Source organism: Hypanus sabinus, chromosome 18 (assembly GCF_030144855.1).
Source record: "Hypanus sabinus isolate sHypSab1 chromosome 18, sHypSab1.hap1, whole genome shotgun sequence".
Classification (NCBI taxonomy): domain Eukaryota; kingdom Metazoa; phylum Chordata; class Chondrichthyes; order Myliobatiformes; family Dasyatidae; genus Hypanus; species Hypanus sabinus.
Window position 1 is genome coordinate 63,942,861 of NC_082723.1, and position 17,155 is coordinate 63,960,015.

General features: G+C 45.9%; 1 protein-coding gene across 1 annotated transcript in view; it reads left to right on the forward strand.

Annotated features, from left to right (window-relative positions):
* ccdc92 (coiled-coil domain containing 92) overlaps positions 1 to 16,754 on the forward strand; it is a 53,185-nt gene extending 36,431 nt beyond the window's left edge. Inside the window, exons 3-5 of the mRNA XM_059994531.1 lie at positions 7,761 to 7,896; positions 8,532 to 8,579; positions 15,447 to 16,754. Of these exons, the coding sequence (XP_059850514.1) occupies positions 7,767 to 7,896; positions 8,532 to 8,579; positions 15,447 to 16,219 (951 nt within the window). The 5' untranslated portion in view covers positions 7,761 to 7,766 and the 3' untranslated portion in view covers positions 16,220 to 16,754. The remainder of the gene's footprint in view (positions 1 to 7,760; positions 7,897 to 8,531; positions 8,580 to 15,446) is intronic.
* The last annotated feature ends 401 nt before the right edge of the window (positions 16,755 to 17,155 follow it).

A 17,155-nucleotide genomic window follows, 5' to 3' on the forward strand; every position in this document is an offset into this window, starting at 1 on the left:
ACTAAATTTTGCTCTATTATATGCCCTCTCTGTAGCTTTTATGTTGGCTTTGACTTCTCTTGTTAGCCACAGTTGCATTATCCTGCCAGTAGAATGCTTCTTCTTTGGGATGTATCTGTCCTGCATCTTCCAAATCGCTCCCAGAAACAACAGCCATTGCTGTTCTGCCATCATCCCTGCTAGTGACCCCTTTCAGTCAATTTTGGCCAGCTCCTCTCTCATTCCTCTGTAATTCCCTTTACTCCACTGTAATACTGATATGTCTAACTTTAGCTTAACCCTCTCAAATTGTAGAGTGAATTCTATCACATTATAATCACCAAGGAGATGGTGAAAACAGATATAATTGCAACACTTAAGTGGCATTTAGACAGACATGTGAACCGGCAGGGAGTGGCAGGAAATGTGCAGTTTAAATTAGTGTCCTGTTCAGCACAGACAAGCTGGGCCGATGGGCCTGTTCATGTGCTGTCCTGTTCTGTGTTTATTGTTTGAGTGGTTGGTCAGATTTATAATCTGAAGCCAAAAGGTGGGAATAGTCGATGTAACACTGGGTCAGAGGAATGAGGGTGGAGGCATTTAGTGGAAGTCTGAGGCTGTGGTCTGAACAGAGTACAGTAGGCCGATGGGTTGAACCAGTTTCATGTCAATTTAGAGTTATAATGTCCAAAAGACATTTGGACAGGTATATGTATAGGAAAGGTTTAGAGGGACCTGGTCCGCATGGATGAGTTGGGCCAAAGGGATTTTTGTCTCCGATTCATCCTTTCTGCTGTTTGCCTCCACGATGGGATTCCCAGCTCATCAAAAAGTAACAAGTTCCATGTTTTTGACTTTGACCCATACTACCAGTAGCTGCTATTTGAGTGGCAGCACTCTTCGTGGCTGCATTGTATCACTGAGTGAAGGTCCTGGTCCCGGTCCTGGCAGCCCTGTGCAAGGTTCCCAGTCTTATGGTGGTCACAGAAGATGATTTGTTGGTGCTTAGCACCCACGATGCTGTTATGGGTTGGTCATTGCAAATATCATCACTTCTTCAAAGCATGGATCTGCTTTAAATGAAAACATCTTCGCTTTTATCCTTTGTTGTGTTTGATTGAAAGTTCTGTCTTTGCCTTCAAGTGTTCTCTCTAATGTCCTGCTCTATTCCCGGCTAATATGAGTCCAGCACAGCCCTCCCTCGCTCACTCCTTGGTTTGTCCCTCTGCCTCGCTGTAGGGAGGAGGAGGTAGTGCGATTGTGTGCGAGAAAGCTGTCTCTCTGACCCATCCAGAATCACAGCAGGCCCGTGATTCCCCAGGAGACGATTGCCACGGTAATAGGGAGTGTCTGCCTGTGTTCGAGCTGACTCTGGGTAAGACGTTCCAGGTGTCCCTCAACTGCTAGCGTGGAGGACAGTGGGATGTAACCAGGTGCTGGCGAGCTCTGTACACATTGGGATGTTTCCGTCTGCAGCATTGTGGGTGGGCAGAGGAGCACCTAGTGGGCCTCTGTGAGGTAATGTGACACCACCATCGTTCAGCACAGAGACATGCCCTTCAGCAAAACATCCACCTGCACTCGCATATAGCACGATTTGTTCCTCTGCCTGTAGTACATCTCGCCTGTAGGGCCTGTCAATCGATGTCTGTAGTACAGGCACTCCCCAGTTTACAACCCCAGTTCTGTTTTTTATCACATGTTTGTAACAAGGAAATATACAGATCACTGGGTATGGTAACTACAGCATGGAAACAGGCCCTTCAGTCCATCTAGACTGTGTTTACATGTTTACCCTCTTCTCCTACCTGATTACAGTGGTACAGGGTACAAAATACTGGAGGAACTCAGCAGGTCAGACAGCATCTATGGAAATAAATAAACAGTTGATGTTTTGGGCTGAGACCCTCTTCAGAACTGGAAAGGAAGGGGGAAGATGCCAACGGGGGAGAGGAGCAGGAGGACGAGCGAGAAGGTGATAGGTGAAGCCGACTGGGTGGGAGAGGGGAGATGAAGTAGGAAGCTGGGAGGTGATTGGTGGAAATTTAAAGGGCTTAAGAAGAAGGAATCTGATTGGAGAGGAGAGTGGGTCATGAGGAAAAGGAAATGAGGAGCAGCTGGGGGAGGTGATGGGCAGGTGAGGAGAAGAGAAGGGGTGAGAGGGGAAGCTGAATGGGGAATGGAAAAAGGAGGGAAAGGCCAGAAATTACCAGAAGTTGCAAAAATCAATGCTCATGCTGTCAGGTTGGAGGCCACCCAGTCGGAATATGAGGTGCTGCTCCTCCACCCTGAGAGTGGACTCTTCATGGCAGTAGAGGACGTGTCGGAATGGGAACGGAGAGTGGAAGTAAAATGGTTGGCCACCGGGAAACCCTCCCTGTCGCTGATATGTTGGGGTGTTCTGATCTCAGTGGCTCTTTCCAATAGGGTTGAATGAGCAGTGGACTGGTACAGGGCATGGTGCCACCATTTTCTATAGAGGCGATGGCTTGTCCATTTCCAAAGCAGCTTCCTTGAGTGCAACTTGCCAGTCTGTGTTCTTCAGGGATAGCGGTATCTGATTACTCCCAGGAGGTTATCTGGAGACAGGCTGATGTTGTGTAACTCCACCACTCCTAGCTTGTGTTTTGCAGGGACAGTGGTATCCGATTACTCCTGGGAATTTACGCACATGGAAACACATTTTGTTTTTCAAGATTGGCTCTTGTTTGAATGAATAATATTTCTGGGAGCTCATTGTTGTTATGGGTGTCCCAAGGTCAGGTACTTTTATCCCAGAGAGGGACTGTAGTTCTATTTACCCACAATGTCCATGATCTTCTGGTGCCTTGGAGATTCAAATGCTCGTCCCGGACTGACAACTCAAATGCTCGTCCCGGACTGACAACTCAAATGTTTTGAGTATCTGCCTTGATCACCACCCTTCAAGCATTGTGTCCCAATTCCAAGCACTGTGCGTGAGTGTGTGTATGTATAACTGTGAATGAGTCAGCTAGCAGTTTCTGTGGTGTGACTGTGCGAGGGATAATAAATGTGTGTAAGACAATGTGATGTGCATTTGCAAGTTTCTATAAATGTCCAGTGGAGAGTGTTCTGACTCAATGTGTGTATACGTCTCTGTGTGGGGAGGGTGTGTAGGATCTTACACTCTGAGACAAATCTATACTCCCCCCCCCCCACCCCACTCCTCCCCACAGAGAAACAAACACAGATTGTCTATCTGAGACAAATCTATACATCTCCCCCCACTCCTCCCCAGAGAAATACAAACTCGGACTGTCCAGTCCATAAAAATTCCATTTAGTGAAACTTCCAGATGAATCTCAGCTCCATGCAGTAACTAGTGGAATTGATGGCTTTGTGGCAACATTTGTAAGTGATATGAAGATAGGTGGAGTGGTAGGTGGAGGGATATGAGGATATGTGAGGGGACTCAGATAGTGCTGAGGAGACAGACAGACTGGAAGAATGGGCAAAAAAGTGGCAGATGGAATACAGTGTTGGGAAGTATATGATAATACATTTTGGTAAAAGGAACAGTAGTGCAGACTATTATCTAAGTGGGGAGAAAATTCAAACATCAGAGGTGCAGAGGGACATAGGAGTCCTCGTGCAAGACTCCCAGAAAGTTAATTTACAGGTTAAGACTGTGGTAAAGAAGGCAAATGCAATGTTGGCATTTATTTCAAGGGAATAGAATATAAAAGCAAGGAGATAATGCTGAAGCTTTGTAAGACACTAGTCAGGCTGCACTTGGAGTAATTGTCAACAGTTTTGGGCCCCATATCTCAGAAAGGATGCATTGTCATTGGAGAGAGTCCAGAGGAGGTTCACAAGGATGATTCCAGGAATGAAGGGGTTAACCTAAGAGGAGCATTAGGCCGCTTTGGCCCTGTACTGACTGGAATTTAGAAGAATGCGGGGGGATCTCATTGAAATCTACCGAATGTAGAAAGGGCTAGATAGGGTGGATGTGGACAGGATGTTTCCTCTGGCGGGGGTATCCAGTCTCAAAGTTGAGGGGCGACCATTTAGAACTGAAGTAGGGAGGGATTCTTTTAGCCGAAGTTGATGTATCTGTGGAATGCTCTGCCAGACTGCGGCTGAGGCCGAGTGCGTGGATGAGAGGGCAGGTGCACGGGTTGAATGGGATTTGGGATCAGCCACGATGAGATGGCGGAGCGGGCTCGGTGGGCTGAATGGCGTAATTCTGCTCCCATGTTTTACAGTCTTATAGAAATGCGCACAATACTCCCAGTGTTTATTAAAGGTGTAGTACAATATCCCAGCTATTGTATTCTGTGCCAGGGCTGAGGAGGGCAAGAATTACATAATCCTTCTTCACTTCCCTGTCACCTGTGCAGCCACTTACAGACTTGTGTGCCAAGGTCCCACACCATCTGCAGTGTATGCCCTCCTCTTTGCCTCCCAAAGTGGATCACGTTGCAGGGATTAAATTCCTTCTGCCAAAAGTGTGCGCAGCTTTCCAGCCGATGTGTATTTGTCGGTAACCTGAGACAGCTTTCCTGGCTGACTACAACACCAATGATCATTTCATCTGCAAGCTTCACGCCCCCTGATTTCATGTCATTAAAGCTCCTCACAGACACGAATTGCCTCACACCGATTGCACACTTCCAATCGGACAAGCACCCTTCTGCTTCCGGCTGCCACTCCAGTTGCCAGCCTGCCCTTTGCACCAGGCCCCCCTGAAGGACCTTTTCAAACCCTGTGCTGAAGTCCATGTTGACAACTTGCCCACACTCCCCTCATCATAGCTAATTTCTCACAAATGATCCCTAATCAATCCTTGTCTTTCCAACTCTAAAAAATCTAGTCTCTTAGAATGATTCTAATAATTTCCAAAGCACTGATGTAACTACAGTGGGTCATCGCAGAAACGCAACGTCAGGGGTTTCTTATGCTGTGGGCCTTTACCATTAACTGAGGGGTCCATGCCTGCTCTACATGGATGATAGAAAATTGGAGGGCTGTGTAGCAGGGAGGTGTTGGATTAGAGCAGGGCTTCCTAACCTGGGTTTTTCTATTACGTAGTTCAGTCTAGTTTTTGTACTGTGTCATGTAACACCATGGTCCTGAAAAACGTTGTCTCATTTTTACTATGTACTGTACCAGCAGTTATGGTCGAAATGACAATAAAAGTTGACTTGACTTGATAAAAATGGCTAGATTAGAGTAGGTCAAAATGACAGCATAATGCTGTGGCAAAGGGTCTGTACTGTGCTGTAATGTTCTACGTTCTAAATGCTGAAGGAACTTAGCCAGTTAGACAGCATCTATGGAGGGGGAAAAAGAGGAGTTGATGTTTTATATTGAAACCCTTCATTAGGACGTTCTCATCCCCTTGTCTGCCCTCCTCTGAGATCTCTTTGAATCCTTTATCCCCACCGAGATATCCACGCTGTCCTTTTACATTCTTGACCAGTTTGTTACTAAATCTACAATTCTTTGCATTGTTTTCTCAATGTTTCAATTTAATATCAGAGAACGTATACCTGAAATTCGTACTCTTCACAGACATCCTCGAAACTGAAGAAAACAACCCAGAGCGTGAGTGACAGAAAATGTTAGAACTGCAAAAGCATCAACTCTCCCCCCCCCACACTTGCTTCACCAAAAGCATTAGCCCCTTGCTGATTAATTCTCTTTTCAGTTCCTCCTTAAAATCCTTCATCAAGCTTTTAGTTATATCCTAACATCTTCCTGTAAAGTTGTGTAATTGGTGTATGGATTATCCACAGGGATAGACTATGCCTCCTTTCCAGCCTGCTCCAGGTCAGGTGGTAGTGAGGGGGGAGCTTTAAGGTTATTGCTCATATCTGGGGCAGGTGGGGCCTGTACACCAGGGACAGTTGCATTGAATCAGGAAAGGAACCAACTGGATGCAAGAAGGCTTTGTCATACTACTCATGAGGGTTTAAACAAATTTGTTGGGGGGGGGAAGCTTGGTAGTGTTGTGGCAGGTGGAGAAAGTGACTTGAATGTAGGGGATAAGTCGGGTGAGGACAGCGGGTGTACAGGGTGCAGGTGTGTCTCTACCAAAGGAGGTGCAAGGCTCCTTTCCTCTGCTGGCCCTCTCTGAAGAGTATCGATAATGGCTGGGGGTCAACCATCTTGTAAAGAAGGCAGTGGCAAACCATTTCTGTAGAAAAATCTGCCAAGAAAAGGCATGGTCTTGGAAGAATCATGATCACCCATGTCCTACAACACGGCTCTTAACAGATAAGGGTAGGCAGAGTGGGCAGATGTTCAAATCATTTTCCCATGGTAGAATGATCAGAAACGAGGGCAGAGGTTTAAGGTGATTGGAAGTGCGAGGAGTAGAGAGAGGGCTGAGAACTCCATCCTGTGAGTCACCAGTGCTGAGAATTATCATGGCAGAGCGTTGCTGTCTAACCTCACTGATTGTGGTGAGCTGGTCAGGATGTCAAGGAGCCAGTTGCAGGTTGGGTTACGGGTGAAGCGGATTCTGAGAGCTTGGCTGAAGCAGATGGGCCAGGCATTGGGTCAGTGTAGAAAGAAGCCAGTAACAGGAGCACTGACATTCCTGATCTGAAACAACAAGACAGCGAGGTCCTGTGGTGAGGCCGGTAGAATGCTGCCCATGTTTGCCAATTACTGGAGCGGATTGTTTGCAAGTAATTACTCTACATCTCGTATAAACAAGCGCAGCCTGAGGCCCTGTTGGTGAGCGTGCTGTGGCCTTGGCACAAGTAGAAGTGGGAGGAATGGTGATGAGGTCTCGGGGATGTTGTGCTGTTCAGTTCAAGCTCCTGTGATGGAGTACTGGTCCATGGCTGGCCTCCCACTTCCTGAGAGGGCTCAGTGAGGAGCCATCCAGACACGCCCGGGTCTATGGCTTCGGTTGTAAGGATGCTTTGGGATTGGGCAGATCTTGTGTCTGGGTTAGGGTTAGAGTCATAGAACAGAAACGGGCCCTTTGACCCATCTAGTCCATACTGAACCATTTAAACTGCCTAGCCCCATCAAACTGCACCAGGACCACACCCCTCCCATCCATGAACCTACCCAAACTTCTCTTAAGTGTTGAAATGGAAGTTGTATGCACCAGTTGTGCTGGCAGCTCATTCCACGCTTCACCACCTTCTGAAGAAGTTTCTTCTCGTGTTCCCCTTCAACATTTCGGTGTGGTTGGTGAGCTGTGGTAAAACGTGGTTGAATTAGACATGTAGATCTGCCAGGTTCAACTCACAGCTGCGAGTTGTTTGCTGTTTTGACTTGCAAACAGGTTTTATAAAATGTTATATCCCTGTGGAATTAGCATAGTGTTAGTCCTTCAGTGGCAAAAATGGATAGGTGGGGCAGGAGTGGGATTACTGGGTGAGATGGGCTGGGGGAGGGCGAGGTCAATGGTGTGGAAATAGAGATGTAAGAACTGGAGGGATGCTGGGGCTGGAGAGAGAGACTAAGGAGATGGAGTAATTGATGGTAGAGAGAGGGAAGAAGTTGGCCTGAGGGTTATTTTCTCACTGAGGTAAGTTAGGTGTTTCTGCTGGTATGATTAGTTGAGAACCTATCCCCTCTCGTCTTCAACGCGTGCCTTCTGGTATTAGATATTTCAACCCTGGTAAACAGACACTCCCCGTCTACTCTACCTGTGCCTCTCATAAACTTATAAACCTCCTTCAGATCTCCCCCAGCCTCTGGTACTCATCCCAAGTCTGTCCAGCCTCTCGTGCCCTCTAAACCAGTCAGGACTGCGTGTAACGGCGAGATTTGTTGTTCTTTTTCCTCTGTAGGTCACGATGGCCATGTCCAACCTGGAGATGCAGCTGCACAGTGCCCAGAAGAACTTGCTTTTCCTGCAGCAGGAACACGCCCACACGCTGAAAGGCCTGCACTCTGAGATCCGCAAACTGCAGCAGCATTGCTCTGGCAAGTCTTCCGCATGCTGATGCCTGACCCCAGTTCCGCGAGCCCGTCAAAGCAACCCTTTACGGAGCACGGCGTTGGCCCGCTCGGGACATAGACCACTTTCCATTGGGAAGCCGCGAGACCACCGGAAGTTCAGTGTCGAGATGTTGTAGTCCGTATTTACACTTGTCTCTCGCACCGGAAATGTGCTGCGTTTCACTCACCTGTCCCACCAAGACAATCGTCACTTATCCCGTGTGTTTCTGATATCCTTGTGCAGCCCTTCCCTCCAGGAGCTGGTCCTTCGTCTCACTGGGGTCTGACTGTCAGGGGATGTTGACCATACCCCAGCCACTCTGTAAAGTTCTAAACAGCTCTTGGTGCTGAAACCATTTGGTAAATGAACCCTAAAGCCAGTTAATCACAACTGACTGAGTGTAAGGATGCTTGTACAGTACATCAGTCTCTTTCTGAGAAACATCAATTAGAAATTCACCCCAAGCATTTTATTCTAACATTGTCTGAAGGGATATATCCATGGGTTATCATTTGTGTCTGTGATTATATTAGCAGAGTGAGGAGTTTGATTTATTATCTGAACAATGTTTCACAAAATGAATAAATTGTTGAACTATCCTTTAACTTTCTGATTCCAGAGTTGGCCTTTGAACTGACAATGATGTCGCCACCCCCGGAACAGGCAGGTAAGGACAGTGTTTCAGACTCTTGTTTGTTCAGCTGCTCAGGTAACCTGCACGCATACACTTACTCCCTGTAACCAGCACATTGGCGAAGCACTGCGCATATTTCAAGTACAATTCATCTACTTTTTAAAAATGATTTTCAACTCTCAAACTTCAGCCTTTATGGAAGTTTTAGAATTGCTTTCCTGCCTGAGTAACACACCAGGCTTTCCACGAAGGAAGCTGTTTCACACGGTGAGTGATTCCAATCGAGATGCGGGAAGGTAGAGTGACGGTCAACGTGAGTGTACTCGGCACACTGAGCTCACAAAGCGTGTGATGACGGGCACACTCTGCCCTGTTTTCAGAGCCCGTCAGCGCATGGGGTGGTGCTTCTTATCACCATTGGGGACTGTTTAATTGTCTGGAACAGCAGCAAAATTGGGCTGGCCAATCTGGCTGGGACAACTGGCCAAGGGCCAATTGCCTGGATGGTACAGTGGCTGGGACAACTGGCCAGCACTGGCACAGTGGCTGGGACAACTGGCCGGCACTGGCAGTTGCCTGGATACTACAGTGGCATAGCGGTTAGCATAATGCTTTATGTGATTGAGCTTTGTTTCCTGCCGCTGTCCAAGGAGTTGTTTGTTCTCCCTGTGACAAGTGCTCTGCGGCAGCCAAGTGAGCTGTTATATTTTAAGCAGAGGTTAGTTTCTTGATTAGTCAGGGTGTCAAAGGTTACGGAGGGAAGTCAGAAGAATGTGGTTGAGAGAGAAAATTAATCCAACACGATTGAATGGCAGAAAAAACTTGATGGGCCAAATGGCCTAATTCTGCTCCTATGTCTTTTGGTCTTGTGGCATATCTCATTCTGCTTCTCTGCTTCAGTGCAAAAAAGGGTTGGTGCAGTGGCCAGTGTTGTCAGTGATACCCCAGCACCAACTCAGTACGGGCATGGTGTGCTCAGCTGTGAGCCCATTATCTGAACATTTCCTCAATAGGACTTGTGAGCATAACTGCTTCTGCTGTTTATTAACTGGTGCTGCTGACAACTGATAGCAGTTTGTTCTACTTATGAGCAAGAATATAGGTATCGTCTCTGTAAGAACTGCTTCAATTTTGTCCGGTTGCAGGCTGGCGAATTACTTAGCTCTTGATATTTTGTAGAGATTAGTGATGTAGTGCGATGTTTAGCTGCTAACTCCATCGAGCAGGCTTTGAACTTCCAAGAAAAGAACCGGAAAATTGCAAATATCACTGCACTCCAGGAAGGGAGAGAGTCAGAAGAAAGTAAATTATAGGCCAGATAGTCTGACCTGAGTGCTTGGGAAGATGTTGGAGTCAATTGTAAAGGATATGGTTTTGGGGTACTTGAAGACAGATGATAAAATAGGCCAACATCCTTGAGGGGAAATTTTGCCAGATAAGTCTGTTGGAATTCTTTGAAGAAATGGCAAGGGAGCCTTTTCTGGTTGGCTGCTGATGACTAGTGGTGTTCCACAGGGGCGGCATTGGGACCGATTCTTTTTATGTTGTATGTCAGTGATTTGGGTGATAGAATTGATAGCTTTGTTGCAAATTTTGTGGATTATATGAAGATAAGTGGAGGGGCAGGTAGTATTGAGGAAGCAGAAAAGCTGCAGAAGGACTTAGTCAGATTAGGAGAATGGAAAGAAGCAGCAGGTGGAACATGGTGTCGGGAAGTGTATGGTCATGCACTTTGGTGGAAGAAATAAGAGAGTTGACTATTTCCTAAACGGAGAGAAAATATAAAAATCTGAGGCACAAAAGGATTTGGGAATTTTTGTGCAGAATTCTCTGAAGATTAATTTGCAGGTTGAGTCTGTGGTGAGGAAGGCAAATGCAATTTTAGCATTCATTTCAAGAGGACTAGAATATAAAAGCAAGGATGTAACATTGAGACTTTATAAAGTCTCACTTGGACTATTGTGAGCAGTTTTGGGCCCCTTAGAAAGGATGTGCTGAAACTGGAGAGGGTTCAAAGGAGGTTCACGAAAGTGATTCCAGGATTAAACGGTTTGTCATATGAAGAGTGTCTGTTGGCTCTGAGCCTTTATTCACTGGAATTCAGAAGAATGAGGGGTGACCTCATTGAAACATATCGAATGGTGAAAGACTTTGATAGAATTAATGTGGAGAGGCTGCTTTCTTTGGTGGGGGAGTCTAGGAGCAGAGGGCACAGAAGGGAACCCTTTTAGAATGGAGATGAGAGAATGGAGTGGCGAATCCTTGGAATTCATTGCCGTAGATGGCTGTGGAGTTATTGGGTGTGTTTAAAGCAGAGGTTGCTTGATTCTTGATTAGTCAGGGTATGAAGGGATATGGGGAGAAGGCAGGAGATTGGGCCTGAGAGGGAAATGGATCAGCCATGATGAAATGGTGAAGCAGACACGATGGGCCAAATTACCTAATTCTGCTCCTATATCGTATGGTCTTAAAAGATAATGCCAGAGTTTCTGCAAGCTCTTTATAACTGTTGGTAATGACTAACTTCAAACACCTCCCCTAGTGAGCTGGTTCACAATAGCACAGCACTGCCAATCAAACCAAACGAAAAGACTGGAAAATTATCATCAATTATAAAACTCTTTTCACTGTGTGGTTGAAAACTGATCCTGCCATGGAAACCTCTGTCCTTTAAAGCGTGCATGAACCCGAACCCAGGATTGCCTGTTGCATGGAGCCCCTTCAGCACCGACGGGTGGTGGTTTGTACAAGCTTGAGAGGCCACGTCCTCTCGAGCCTGCTGCCCCTTTCAATGTGACTGCGCTAAAGGCTCAGAAGAACGGGGCAGCTCAGAAACAAGTTCTGTGGGTCACATCTTCCACACTGATCTTTAAATAATCTACTCTAATCCCATTTGCCCACGTTAGTAAACATGAGGAAATCTGTAGATGCTGGAAATCCAAGCAACACACAAAATGCTGGTGGAACGCAGCAGGCCAGGCAGCATCTATAGGGAGGAGCACTGTCAGCGCTTCGGGCCGAGTCCTGACGAAGGGTCTGGGCCGAAACATCGACAGCACTTCTCCCTATAGATGCTGCCCAGCCTGCTGCATTCCACCAGCATTTTGTGTGTGTTGCCCACGTTAGTATCTATGCCTTGCCTGCTTAAGTGTCTGTCTCTAGTACAGTTCAAGAGGCTCTAATGTTTACACATGAACGTGCAGAGAATGGGGGGATATGGACTTTGTGTAGACAGAAGGGATGGTTGGGCATTTAATTACCAGTTAAATCAGTTCAGTCCAGCATTGTGGCCTGTATTCCTGCACTGCAGCATCTTATGTTCTATCTGCACTGCAGTGTCTTATGTTCTATTTGCCTCTACCACTTCCTCTGGCAACTCATTCCACATTCCCACCATTCTGTGGAAATTGCCCCTCAGATTTCCTTTCAATGATTCCCCTTCCACCTTAAACCCTGTGCCCTCTAGTGTTAGACTCCCTCAGCTCAGGAAAATGCTGTTTTGGTGACTTTATAAACCTGTATAAGATCTCCCTCAACCTCCTTCACTCCAGGGAAAACTCAGCCTGACCAGTCTCTCATTGAGAATTTTCTCTGCACTGTCTCTAGCTTAATCTGTCCTAAAATGTGATAAGAACTGTATCTGTTATTTCAGACATGATCTCGCCAACAGCTGTAACATGACAATCTATTTCTTGTACTCAGTGTCCTGTCCAATGAGGCAAACATGCCTTATGGCAGCTTCACCACTTGTCTTAACTGTTATCAGTTTCAGGGAACTATGTTCTTGTACCACCTCACCCAACTGGTCAATGGCAATCGAGATGTCCTATCAGCTAGCTTTGCTGCTTCTTCCTCTGAGCTTTTCCTATCCATGAGTCTTTCAAATGTTCTTAATGTATTTGCCTCAACCACTTACTCGAGCAGCATGTTGCTCAAGGTGTAAAGGTGACCTTTCAGGTTCCTATTAAATCCCTCGCCTCTCACTTCAAACCTCTGCCCTCTGGTTGTTGATTTGGGAAAAAATCTATGCACGGTCACTCTATCTCTATCCCTTGTGACAATACACGTTCTATCTCTATCCCTCGTGACTATACACGTCTGTCTCTATCCCTCGTGACAACACATGCCCTATCTCCATCCCTCGTGACAACACACACCCTGTCTCCATCGCTCGTGACAATACACATTCTATCTCCATCCCTCTGACAATACACGCCCTATCTCCATCCCTCATAACAATACACGCCCTATCTCCATCCCTCATAACAATACATGCCCTATCTCCATCCCTCTGACAATACACGCCCTATCTCCATCCCTCTGACAATACACGCCCTAACTCCATCCCTCGTAACAATACACGCCCTATCTCTATCCCTCATAACAATACACGCCCTAACTCCATCCCTTGTGACAACGTAGGCCTATCTCTATCCCTCTTGACAATACACACCCTATCAAATCATCCCTCATTCTCACTCTCAAATGGAAAGAAACCCCAACCTACTCAACCTCTGTCTGCAAGTCAGTCCTTCAAGTCTCAGCAACATCTTCATAAATCTTCTCTGCTTAATGGAATCTTTCCTGTTAAAACTGAACACAATATTCAAAACTAGATCTAACCAATGTCATGTACAACCATAATATGACATTGCAGCTACTATACTCAGGGCCCTGATTTATGAAGGCCAACGTGCCAAAATCTTCCTTCTCTTCCCAAACCACCTGTGATGCCACTTTCGGGGTGTCGTGAACTTGTGCGCCTATGCCCCTCTATTCTACAACACTCCTCAGGATACTGCCATTCACTGTAAAAGTCCTACACCCAATTCTCTTCCCAAAATAAATTCTCTTCCACACTTATCCTCAGCCCCCCTTACCCAGCTGATGTGTAGATCCTGATGTTTCTACTGTTTATGAAACCACCTATTTTAGCTTCATTTGCAAATGTGCCGCCTTAGCTAACTACTATCCCTAATTATAAGATCCAACTCCATTTCCTTGTTTCATAGAACATAGAATAGTACAGCATATTACGAGCCCTTCGGCCCACAATGTTGTGCCGACCCTCAAACCCTGCCTCCCATATAACCCCCCACCTTAAATTCTTCCATATACCTGTCTAGTAGTCTCTTAAACTTCACTAGTGTGTCTGCCTCCACCACTGACTCGGGCAGTGCATTCCACGCACCAACCACTCTCTTGAGTGAAAAACCTTCCTCTAATATCCCCCTTGAACTTCCCTCCTCTTACCTTAAAGCCATGTCCTCTTGTACTGAGCAGTGGTGCCCTGGGGAAGAGGCGCTGGCTGTCCACTCTGTCTATTCCTCTTAATATCTTGTACACCTCTATCATGTCTCCTCTCATCCTCCTCCTCTCCAAAGAGTAAAGCCCTAGCTCCCTTAATCTCTGATCATACTCTCTAAACCAGGTTTCCTGCCATCTCTAAATGTAGATATAAGATGGGAGCAGAATTAGGCCATTTGGCTCATTGGCCATGGCTGATCCATTTCCCTCTCAACCCTATTCTTCTGCCTTCACCCCGTTTGATACCTTTCATGTCCTGACTAATCAAGATCCTATCAACACCCAAATACACCCAATGATGTGCCTCCACAGCGGCCTGTGGCAACCGATTTTATAGATTCACCACCCTGTATTGAAAGAAGTTTGTCCTCATCTCTATTCTAAATTGACCTCCCTCTATTCTGAGGATGTGTCCTCTGGACCTGGACTCACCCCACTACAGGAAGCATCCTCTCCATATCTACTCTATCTAGGCCAATCAACACTCAGTGCGATCTTCACCCCCCACCCCCATTCTTCTAAATTCCAGAGAACAAAGACCCAGAGCCATCAATCACTCCTCGTACAATTAATCTTTCATTCCCAGAATACGTATCTTCTTCATTGTGGAATATAGGTATAATTCCCATCTTTCATGATGTTTCTGTAAAGCAATGAGGTCATGTCTGTTAGTGCAGAGTGTGGTTATCTATTGTGTCTTTTAAATGGGCCATATAATATTTTTCTATCAGGGCTCCCACTTGCTTTGTTTCCATATCGGGGGGAGGATTTGCTTCCACTGAAGGCAGTGTGGAGTTCATTTGGGTGAGAGGATTATACATACTGGAAAAGGTGATATTGTTGAAATGTGTAAGATTCTGAGCATGTTGATGCGATAGGTACTGAGGGCATGTTTCCCTGGTGGAATCTGATAACTATTTTCAGAATAAGGAATATTTATGATGAGATGAAGAACTACTGTTTGGAATTCTCCGTCGCAGTCAAGAGTCTGTGACTCTATGTCTGACAGATTCTTGGACTCTGGGGATGGGGAGGGAGTGGACCAGCAGTGCTGAGGCCAGAATTAGATCGAGGCAGACTTATCTTGGTGCTGGTGGCCTATTCCTGTTCCTTCTTCCTCAACAAACATGTTGATTTGCAAGTTATTAATGTGACCCAAAGCTCAAAAAAGGTGCTAAATGTGCTCAGCGTGTCTATTTACTGAAAACGGCTAGCCAAAAGTCCGAACTGAGTATTATAGTACAGCATGGAAGCAGACCATTCAGCCCATCTCATCTCTACTGACCGATGGACAGCTTTCTGTATTCCACATCCCTTCTGTGCCAAAGTGATTCTGGTGCTGATTCTGACACTTCTTAAATACTGTCAGTTATGTGGCTTCTGCTGCTGTCGCTGCTAGTGTGGCTGCCAGATCCTCTCTGAGTCTCACCAACCCCTGCCTAAGGTCATGTCTCTAGTGTACAGTTTTGCCCACTGCTTTTAGTTGTCTTTGAATTAATTTCCCTCTTTTCTGAATTCTGAAAGTCATAGTTTTTTCTACTGTCAGAACAAGTGAGAATATTTTCCTTTGATGGGTTTTGTGTTTCTTTGAAGGGAATGGTGATTCAAGAAGTGAGGAATTGAAGAAAAAGTATGAAGAGCTGGAAACGCAACTTAAAGCTAAAGAAGATGAAAACAATGAATTACTGAAGGATTTGGAGAAGAAGAATGCTGTAATCCTGGTTCTGGAGAATACAATGAAGGAACGAGAGAAGAAGTACCTGGAGGAACTGAAGCTGAAGGGTCACAAGCTTGGCATGTTGTCCAGCGAGCTGGAGCAGAGGGCCAGCACCATCGCCTACCTCACCTCTCAGCTGCATGCCACCAAGAAGAAGCTCATGGCATCGAGCAGCGGGGCCACAGACACTTCGTCCACTGCTGGGTCTGCTACCTCCAACTATAAACCATCTCCACCCAAGGACAAGATGCCAGAAACTCCACGGCGCAGGATGAAGAAGAGTCTCTCGACTCCATTGAACAGTGAGTTTGCAGAGGTTTACAGACTTGGGACTGACGGGAGAAAGCTTGTTCTGCGATCTGAGCCTTTGGACGCCATGCCAGACCCAACGCCTTTTCTCCAGGGACGGGGGGAGTCCGAGTTGCATCTGATGAAGGAGAAGCCTTTACCGATTCCACCCATTCCCTCCGAGCGGGGCTCTGTGGAGCACCATAGCCCAGCCAGAGACAAGCAACACAAGCCCCATCACATCGGTGTGGCACATCGAATCCCACACCAGGCTCAGGCTGCAGTGGAAATGTTGGCAGTGGACCAGGTTAATGATGGGAAGGTGGTTAGGAAGCACTCGGGGACAGACAGAACTGTGTAAAAAAAAAGACAAAAAAAAATCTATGCTTCTCTTGGCTTAGTTGCTTTTATAATTGTGCACAAATATAGACTAAACTTCACGCAGCAACTTTTTTTAAATTTTGTTTTTAATGATAGGAAATATAAATGCCAAACACTTGACAGTTTACCAGAAAGCAGTTTTGTTCAATTTTTTTGTAGTTAATTGTCAGCCCAATGTATAATCTGCTGCTTGCTTCTACCAATAATCAAATTGCACTAGTGGTCCGAGGAAAACAGCCACCCTGAGCAGCTAGAATCACGAAAGAGAAGGAAGCTTGAATAAACAATACTAACACATCCAATCAGCAAAACCAATATTAATGGTTGAAGGCCCTGATGAGGTGACTGATATATTCCTTGACATCTGCGTGTTGTGCACCTCTTGACAAAGCTGAGCTGGCAGCATGTTAACCATTGCCTGTCTGTATGTAATGTGCTGTGACCATACTGGAACAAATATTCACAGACTTATTCAGGTCATTACATTTATACAAAGTTCGATTTTGTAATCTAATTAAATGAATATTGATGATCTGATTATTTGGTTTCTGAAAGTCATTCCTTGAAGTTACTTGTGTGAAACTTCAGTAGCTCATGGGGCAGAGTGTAGCAGGGGTTGGGGCTGTGATGGCTGGTCCACAAGGGTTTCAGCATCAATTTGAGGAAACTTATTGAACCCAAATGTTTGCACCAAGACAATATGAAAGGATTGTGAACAAAAAGCAGCCCAAACCATTTAGTATTTATATTGATAGATCAATAACGCTGTTTCTGTCTCCACAGTTGCTGCCTGACCTGCTGAGAATTCCTAACATTATTTCAGATCTTCAGAATATTGAGTCCTCCAAAACTTCTGCTGCACACGCCCTAATTTTATTGTTATTGAGCTTTTCACTTCTCTGTTCACCGATTCATA